Below are 9,737 nucleotides of genomic sequence, written 5' to 3' on the forward strand. Positions count from 1 at the left end.
CTCCAACACACTTTCATCATCCTCTGACTGCCACCACACCTGCCTTCGAATCATTCCAGGCAAAAATTCCCCATAAGAGTAGACACTAGATGCATTAACTTTGCCCATAGTCTCAACAGATATACTTTCCTTCCGGAAGACATGAAAGCAGTTTGCATCTCTAAGAAGAATAATGTTTCCACACTCATTCTGCACGGAGTGGCTTGTGGAAGAAGACTTTAGCCTGCATGTTTGTTACACTTATGAGGACAACTCATTTTAACACAAGTCGAAATCCGACAATTCTCATCATCCTCTGAGTACACGTAGATGCCTTTGCATCGCCCATAATCCCGATTCCATCAGATTTCCTTCAAGAGAACATGGCAGCGGTTGCGCCTCTGAGAAAAAAAGTCTCCATCTTCGATTCATGTGCAGTGGTCATAAGGTCATCAGAAATTTCACTGTTGCACATAAGGTCTTCGATTCATGTGCAGTGGTCATAAGGCCATCAGAAATTTCACTGTTGCATATTCGATTTATGTGCAGTGGCCACAAGAAAGCCAGTCAGAAATTTCTGGGAATCACTGCATTTCTCTTGCAGCACAATTCCACCAACGTCAGTCTACAACCATAGTCTTGGCTTCTATGCTCTTCATTGCCTTGACCTTCTTCTCAATCTCATGAGAGCAGCTGCGTCCCCTCTCACAAATGCAGGCACAATTCCACCAAAGTCAGTCTATAACCACAGCCCTGGCTTCCATGCTTTTCATTGCTTCGGCCATCATCCCGTCCTCCTGCGTAAGAGTGTCTGCATAGATGTTAGACATCAAGACATAAGCTGCAGCACTCTTTTCATCCAATCCCATTGCATGCTCAAAGGCGTGTCTTCCAAGCTCCACATTACCCCACTTTTGACAAGCGCCCAACACAGTAAGCCACACCACAAGATTACACATCTTCTCTGCCATTGCTATCGCCTTGTCTAACTGGCCTGCACGGCCATGGACTCAAAATACTTCAGGCCAATATCCACTAGGCCCACATGACTGCAAACGGTAAGAACACTAAGGAATGTGACCCCACTTGGCTTTATGCTCTCTCTCATCCTCTCTAACATGTTAAAAACTACTTCACTTTCTCCTAGTTGGGCATATCCAGTGATCAGTGCAGTCCAGGAGACTACATCTCGTACTGAAAGCCTATCAAATACTCCCCATGCTTTTGCAAGTGAACCACACTTGGCATACATATCAACCAAGGCGTTGCCAACAATAGCATCTCTTTCCAGCCCCTCTTTTGCAATCTCAGCATGTATTTCCTGGCCCTTTTCTATGGCTCCTATGTTGCCGCAAGCTTTCAAGCTGCAAACCAACGTCACAGCATCTGGAGAGATACCCTCCAGTTGCATCTGTTCGAAACAGTCCTCCACCTCCTCAGCAAATCCAAGTTTGGCATATCCTGTGATTAGTGCATTCCACGAGACTACATCTCGCACTGGAAGCCTGTCAAAAACTTCCTGTGCTCTTGCATGTAAGCCACATTTAGCATAAATATCAACCAAGGTGCTTCTAACAAAGGGATCCCTTTCAAACCCCTTTCTAGCAATCTCAGGCTCCCAGCATGTATTTCTTGGCCCTTGACTATCGCTCCAATGCTGCCACAACCTTGCAAACTGCAAACATATGTGAGAGCATCTGGAGAGACATTCTCAAGATGCATCTGTTCATAACAGTTCAGCGCTTCCCTGCCCTGCCCATGTTCAGCATATCCTGCAATTAGTGCATTACATGAGATTACATTTTGAACGGGAAGCCTGTCAAATTCTTCCCGTGCTTTTGCAAGGCAGCCACATTTGGCATACATATCAACCAATGTGGTGCCAACAAAAGGATCTTTTTCAAGCCCCTTTCTGGCAATCTCACTGTGTATTTCTCTGCCCTTGTCTATGGCTTGCACACTGCCACAGGCTCTCAAGCTGCAGACAAATGTGATAGCATCAGGAGGGACATTCTCCACTTGCATTTGTTCAAAACAGTTAAGCGCTTGCTCATTAAGCCCATGTTCAGCATGCCCTGTGATCAGTGCATTCCAGGAGACTACCGCCCGGACTGGAAGCCTGTCAAACACTTCACATGCTTTTGCAAGCAAGCCACATTTGGCATACATGTTGACTACAGCGCTGCCAACAAAAGGATCTCCTTCCAACCCCTTCCTGTCAATTTCAGCAAGCACCCTACAATATTACATCCATCGCAAATTTGTTGATGATCGTTAAATGTGAAGTTCTTAAAACTCTGTTTATTTATGCGCTTAGTGGTTATACAGAAGTATATCTTTTCAAATAATATATTGCTCTAGTGATGCAAGCTGAGAAGTTTCATGCTAGAAAGGCAGCAAAAGAATCGATATGAGATAATGAGAATCCTCTTACCATTATGCATCTTTGCTAAGGCCTCATTGAAGTCTTGTCTCTCCATAGCTTTCGAGCAGTACTTCAGCCAATAATACGCAATCTGAGCGAGAAATCCGCATAACGGAAACACACCTGCATGAACCAAGTCAAGACCGAATCGAAGCTGATTAGTTACAAATATAAATTTGTTCTCTTTAATGCAAGAAGAGCTTTGTCCAATATACTAGTTCACTTTGCGTCTCTATTAATTAAGCTCTTACCGGCTACTATAATACGGCACTAACCAACATTGCAACATTGATGAGGCGTAACAAAATAGGTGCGTAGGGGCTGTGTTGCATGAATGTGATATAAGCGGGCAATTCTAAAGTCCCTATCACCAAATAGAAGGTCGTTCCTACACCGACTTGATTGCCCGCAAAAGAGCTATTCCAAGCCATTAATGCGCTCTTGGAGTTCCTGCAATAAGGACACGATCTCCTTTCACGTAGCCAAGGAGCCACACAATTGGATGCGAAAAAGATGCTTGTATGGACAAATTTATGTGCACTTTTGAAATGTAGGCCTCTACTCTACTATTGAACTCTTCTCTGCTATAATGTTACAATAATTTGTGTATGAAAAACTCAAAGTTTTTTCGGGTTGAATGCAGTGACTACACTCATCGCTTTGCACAGAGCGTGGTCTTCGAATCCTTCGTCCTAGGATACCAGCACTGATCCTTGTCGAGATAAATGAGTCAGAGTCAAATGCGACATCACCAACACAAGTGTCATTCAATTGTACAGTTTCGCATCTCGGCAAGCTCTTTTGCTTCAAAATTAATTTGCAGCTGGGCCTAACAAAGTGATGTAATTGTTCAGTCTTGTCCAATCTTGCAAATTCTCCGGTCCAATTGAAATAGGGAATATGACAAAGTTACTATTCTTGTACGTATGTATTGCAATCTTCGCGAACGAATAGATGCTCTCAATTCTTTTTTATTTACGCTAGCCAATGCTAGTGGCTTGTCTGGAACTCTTTCACGGGACATTTGCTTGCAAGCATTGGTCAGCTCAAGAAATTGTCTCCTATGTCGAAGGGGCCATCCAGAAGCTTGTTTGAGCTTTTTTTCATGCTTTGCTCCGTATAGCCTTGTTCATGGTCCTTGCTTGAAGTATTTTGGAGCTATCAACTAGCTTGGTGCTTTGTTCCTTTGCCGCGGAGGTGGGCTAGTTGGTACCAAGCTCTATAACTCATTTTATGTAGCTGTAGTAGTCGCATGCCTTGGTCTTATTCAAGTACCTTCTTCTCTTGACGTTTCCTCTGGTCTCCTCTTCACTCTCTCTGGCTGTAGTTAAAGAGTCTTGTATAAAACTCAACAAGAGCCTTGTATGCTTTTCTTTTAAAGCAAAAAAGCCTTCCCCAAAATTTTTACTCAAATCCTTAAGCTTCTAGCCCTTAGATTCCAACATCAAGGGTCTACCATTGTACATGTGGCTACATGAGGGCTGAAAAAAGGAAAACTTCCCTCTAGGTAGCCTACCATAAATAGTTTAGTGCATCTACAATGTTCACTTGCAGAATCCTGAAAAAGTCCTTGAGGACGCCTGCAATTATGAAATACAGCGGCATTTCGATACTGCGACATATCCCTAATAACAGTACCATGGACAATGCTCCAAATTTGAATCTGCCCTTCATTCAAGCTTCCTTTCTCTCCTAAGAGGGCCATTTTCCATTTGAGCTAGATAAAAATTTGCGCTCTTTTGTAAGCCATCCTCGTATTTTCTCCCATAAAGCCCTTGTGATGGTGCATTGCCGGAAGTGGGCCCCTTGGGATGTAGGGGATGTTATGTTTTCTTATAGATTTGGGTGGTTTGTTTCGCTTTCTTTTCGTATGTCTCCTGACAGTGAGAAATGGGGAATTACATGATTAAACTAAATAGGGGCTTCCTTTAAATGGTTCTGATGTTCACACAGTAGGCCTAATGAATTCTATTCACTCATCTTTTTCCCCTTGTTTTTTTAGCACTGCTTAGAGGTAGCGTTATAGTGGAGGATGACACGCTTTCGTGAATTTCCACGTATAATTTTCGTTTAAATTAATTAAGTTGTGTGTTCAAAATAATCAACTTTTAATAACTCCCTAAAACAATTGTGTGGTTTCTCTTTTGCATCCAAAAGCTTTTTCTCATATCACCCTACTAGGAGGCAGTGCCCACGCGCACTTGTGTGCCCTTTCTTTTTTTTGTGTCATCACAAAATGGCCGCTAAGAGAATATTTACCAACAAGAGCGACAAAAGCCCACCACTCATACAACCAATGTAGGAAGTACAACCAAGCATCTAGTACCACTCGTACAATCAATCTAGGAAGTACTACCAAGCATCTCGTTTCTCATCGAGCAAACAATCGAAGGACCTAATAAGCCCAAGCTTTCACTCCCAACATTGTTCAAGAGAGCATGATCTCTGAAACTTGAACAACATATCATAAGAACACCTCCAAATGGCCACGAGTGACAAGTACTTGCTACATCGTTGGGAACCACATAACCGGCTAATTGACAATCTCCAAACAAGATGAAGGGCTTCCCATAAAAACATGCTACACCTTAGAGTTGAATAATAAAACCTCTCTTTTGCCAGATTTCGTGTTATAAGAATCGGGCTCTTAATTTCAAACAATAGGTACATAATACAAGATGAGTTCTTTTAAAGAGCCACTCTTCCTACATCTCCAATCTTTCCACCATTTATGTGTGGAAGGTTGAGTATTCGTGGGCCACCATCCATTAGCTACTTCCATGCAGCACTTTCTCATTCAGCACCACTCAATGCAAACTGAGCTTGAATTGTATTCTTCGAAAGCCATAAATTTGTCCACCTCCATAGAACCAAGACATATTGAGATTTAGTCTAGTTAGTAGTGAGGGACTTGTCTTGAACACTTGGAGCACTATTGATAGTCTTTTTCCCTCGCCCCTCTATTGACCCCTTTATCACAAAATTGGTTAACATTTTCATGTTTTTGTTAATGTGCCATTCACAAATATCATTTTCAGTCCAAAATTGTGTGAGAATGAGGCCATGTCATTGGTAATTGAAAATAACAACTAGTAAACCAGATAGATATAATGCTAGTAATTTTGAAAAGGGGAGATTTGGGGGCCCTTTGGAGAAGGTAAAAGAAAAGTTACATTCTAGTTGGATTGTTCAAGCCAATACATTCATGACACATAAGCTCAAATTCCATTTAAGATTCAAATTTGAACTTCAGAGCGAGAATTAGAACTCTAATACACCTTGTCCAAACTAGACCAATATATAGATATCTCTTGATGATATGATTCTAAAAATATACATTTCAATAAATTTGGGCAATTCTAGCTTTTGTTTTCCATGGCCACTAAAGTTGCCCACAATACCCATGAACTTTTTTTTAATGTTAAGAACCTCCTTACAAGGCCCTTTTGAGACATCAAATCTAATATTTTGCTAGGAACAATTGGTGGTAATAGGCTATATACTAATATGCTATTTAACTACTACTAGAGGTGCTTGTATAAATATTGTTGACAAATGATTATACCTGTGGTAGTACAATCTAAGATGACAGCAATATTTCATGTTTCCCATCAGTTTCTTGCTTACAAAAGGCTTGCAAGAGCTACAAGCACTCCTCATTTAGCAAGATTGTAGTCCATAACTCCTGCACCTAGTATGTTGGGGTAAGGTGGATCACAATTGAGCTTTGAGAGGACAAGGGAGAGGGAGAGAGTGTTCATTGTGGTTGCAGAAGTTCCTCACTACTCCAATATCTAGCGTATTGGGGTAAGGGTTTACCAAACTGGAAACCAATGAATTCGATGAAGATCATGGGAGGAGAGTGAGCTAATGAAATTTCCAAGATGTTGATGTCCCCACCTTTTTTTGAGTGAGGTAATGAGATTTCCAAGAAGTTAAATTTTCCCTTTTTGTGAATCTGAATCTTGGTGCAACTTGCACGCACCCACACTTTATATTAGTATAAGATGCTAGTTGTATGTAGAGAGATTGGATTGATATGTATCTAGTTTTTGGGCTTTTTGTGGAAAGCTACAATTATGGAGACAAGAAATAGGCGTGTAGGTTGGAACAAGAAAACAAGCTTCGATTTATGAGTCAAGGTATGAATATAGGTCTTTCCTTACTCTTTCTATACTTAATGTGGTTGATGAGTCCATCCCCAAAGTTGTTAATGCTATTGCAAATCAAAATGAAGCTCCAAAACCACAAGTGGATGCAACCTCCTCCCTACATAATTCTCATGAGAGTTTAGGTCAGGGTATAGCTAGAGCCTAAGTACTTATTTGACGAAAAATTCTTGGATTGGAGAGAATGGATCATAGATTGATGGATTTCATTGCTAGAGCTAACCTTAGGTTGTGTGTTGATTTTGTGACCTACATATAATGGCTTATCAACCCATACATGGGCATTGTTTTTGTCTTTAAAGCTTCCAAATTGTTTTCTTGATTTTGTGTTTCCAATATAGGTTTTAAGTTTTCAATTTTTCTTTTTAAAAGTGTAGTTTTCAATATAGATTTTAAGTTTTCAAAATTTTCTTTAAAAAGTGTAGTTTGTCAATTGTGTGCCTCACTTATGTAGACCTTAATCAACACACATATAGATGAAAATATTATTGTTTTGACCATGAGGGAAGAGAAGAACAAGGATGGTTATGAGAAAGAACATACATAGAATAAAATGCATTAACTGACAAGATAGTAATTTAATAAAGATACTTACAAAATGCGCGATGAACTTACTACTTTCATGGTAACAAGATTCGATCTTTTGTTGTGGGGCATGTGTTGGATAGCTCCATCTCTCATTTTCTCTCATGAGCTCTTGCTTTTCCAAGCTCCTCCTTTGCCAAGGGCCAATCCTCAAGCAATTGTTATAATACCCTGTTGCTTGTTTTCTATTCTTTTAAGATTAGTGCATCACCCTAGTGCTATGATAATGATTTGCAAATGGTATAAATGATGCCCCAATCCCAAACATATCTAAAGCATATACCTCACATTGACTAAAACTCTTAAATCAAAAACTTCTCCTCAAGTCTTTAAGGTCATGAACTACAATAATACAAGTTGACTTCTCTTCCAATCCTACATACTCAACCATCCTTCCTCCAAAATTTTCATGGTTATTGACTTTCATTTAGCAAGAAGCATAGTAATTATTTATTTCATATCAATTTACCAATTATATTTAATATTTATCAGTGTTCTTAATTTATTGCTACAATCAGACAAAAAATTTGATCTCCTTCTAGGAAACATCGATGATAATTTTCACCTATCAAGGCACACCATTAGAAATGCCTTCTATTCCGATAAGGGGGTTCTAATGATATGCCTTGATGGTTCAATGTTGGGCCAAAAAGAGACCTTGATTTTTTGTCATTTTGGCCATATATTAAAACCATGGATCATTGTTAAAGCCAATTGGTAGGTATGAAGGAAGGAATTACTATGCTTCTTGCTAAATGAAGCTGATAGACCTATCCCTTTTGGATGTAGCGATGTTGACTTCGAGTTGTATGGTGGCAATTTTTTATCTAAAAACTTCAATCACTATGAGCTACACCCTTCGCATATCTTTGGGATTGGAGCATCTCTCATAGCACTTGCAAACCATCATTATAGCAGTAGGGTGATGATCCAATCTCAGAAGCATGGGAAACAAGACATAAGATACTCTACCAATAGCACTAGGGTGATGATCCAATCTCAAAAGCATAGGAAACAAGACATAAGATACTATACCACTTGCTTGGAACTAATATTTGATACATTTGGCCAAAATTTGTTCTACCTCCAAAATCCTTTAGTAAGTACAAGGGTTGGATGCTTACTTGGTGCATAACGATGCAACATGACAATAATGCATGATGATGCTACATGAAGGGGTGCAACATGATATTATTCTTGCCGACACTACATGATACATATACAATCTATTCCAAGAAGATTCTAGGAAAGTAGGCTCAAAAGTGAGACCCAAAAAATTTTATTACCTCATCGTAACAAACATATGTACAAAGAATTCCCCTTGTATTACTAGTCCCTCAAGGTTTAGATCAAGGTTTATCTCTTCATTGGGCCATGTAGCCAACCCCCCCTATTTGGTGGCTCATTGTGGCTACTACAATGAATTGTACCTATGGCCAGAGCACCTTGATTGTATTTGTTTTGGCAATTCATCCCCTTCTAGGCCTTCTAAGGCGATGGTCCCATTACAAAGCACCATTTGATTTGGTACTATCCGACCCTTATGCAAAGGAGGTTTTGGTTCCTTGCTCATAGTGGGAACATTATATAGTAGCATGAACATGCTATCTTTGAATGCTATTTTCTTGATATGGTGGCCTTGCCATTGCCTTTCACCTCCTATAGATTATGCTTTGTGTGCCAATTCATTAAGATTGGACAATTTTTCTAATAGTTTTTGTAGGGCTTCTTCTTGTCCATTTTATGCTGAGCAGCAACCCTTAGACTTGACAAATAAAATTTCACTGGTACCACTACTTCTAGGCCGAATGCTAGCTAGATTATAGCATGGTTTGTCATTGCCTCAAATGCCATTCAGTAGGTCCAAAGTTCCACGTGGAGCTTGTGGTCCCAATCATTTCAATATTTTTTCACAATTTTGTGAAGAATTTTGAGAACTTTATTCATGAATTCCACTTGACTATTGGCCCTTGGATAGTATGCTGTCAATTTCTTGTGATAGATCAAGAATAATTTATCATAATTTCAATCACCAAGTTGATAAAGTGAATTTTTTGGGCCAAAATGGTTTCAATCGTAAATCTAATCTACAAAAGATATCAGCATATAGAAACGCTTCTACTATATACCTGCTATTCTTTGAATGTGTTGGGAGTTTGATTGGGATGATGAAATCTAATCCCCACGTTTGGACATTGGTCGGCTTCAATGGCATCTATTGGAAATTTGGCCTCCCTACCCATTGGCATGTAGCCCTAGGGCATGCATCACACTTTTGGTAGTGCCTCGTGAGGACAACTGCATATACGATGCCCTATGATAGTCTTGAACTTAGAATTTTCTTACTATCACATCAATGAAAAAATGACCTCTCGCCACAATATGATGGGATTTTTCCATGATAATTTCTTTCCTATGGAAAGACACACCATCAAAGGATCGTATCCCTCCCTTGTTGGTGGCATAGGTGGCCAACAATTGGCATGTATTTCTAGGACTTAATTTCATTACTTCACCATTCATATATGGATACATCTTCAAAGTATGTGGATGTGGCGAGGTATTGCATGACTCTCTTT

General features: G+C 39.8%; 1 protein-coding gene across 1 annotated transcript; it reads right to left on the reverse strand.

Annotated features, from left to right (window-relative positions):
- Positions 1-713: 713 nt before the first annotated feature.
- LOC147883409 (pentatricopeptide repeat-containing protein At4g39530-like) lies at positions 714-2,835 on the reverse strand. Its single transcript, XM_087399484.1, has 5 exons — positions 2,684-2,835; positions 1,941-2,215; positions 1,478-1,751; positions 1,117-1,343; positions 714-973 (listed from the first exon to the last, which is right to left on the reverse strand). Exons 1-5 carry the CDS (start codon positions 2,833-2,835, stop codon positions 714-716), a joined length of 1,188 nt encoding a protein of 395 aa, XP_087255610.1.
- Positions 2,836-9,737: the final 6,902 nt, after the last annotated feature.

The sequence above is a fragment of the Dipteris shenzhenensis genome, chromosome 28 (assembly GCF_047967505.1).
Source record: "Dipteris shenzhenensis isolate YYH24624 ecotype China chromosome 28, Dip_SZ_1.0, whole genome shotgun sequence".
Lineage (NCBI taxonomy): Eukaryota > Viridiplantae > Streptophyta > Polypodiopsida > Gleicheniales > Dipteridaceae > Dipteris > Dipteris shenzhenensis.

Coding starts and splice junctions, on each gene's coding strand:
- LOC147883409 (XM_087399484.1), bottom strand. CDS start 2,835: ATGGCTTGGAATAGCTCTTTTGCGGGCAATCAAGTCGGTGTAGGAACG. Junction 2,216..2,683: donor CGCCTCATCAATGTTGCAAT/GTTGGTTAGTGC, acceptor GTAATATTGTAG/GGTGCTTGCTGAAATTGACA. Junction 1,752..1,940: donor CAGCTTGAGAGCCTGTGGCA/GTGTGCAAGCCA, acceptor CACTAATTGCAG/GATATGCTGAACATGGGCAG.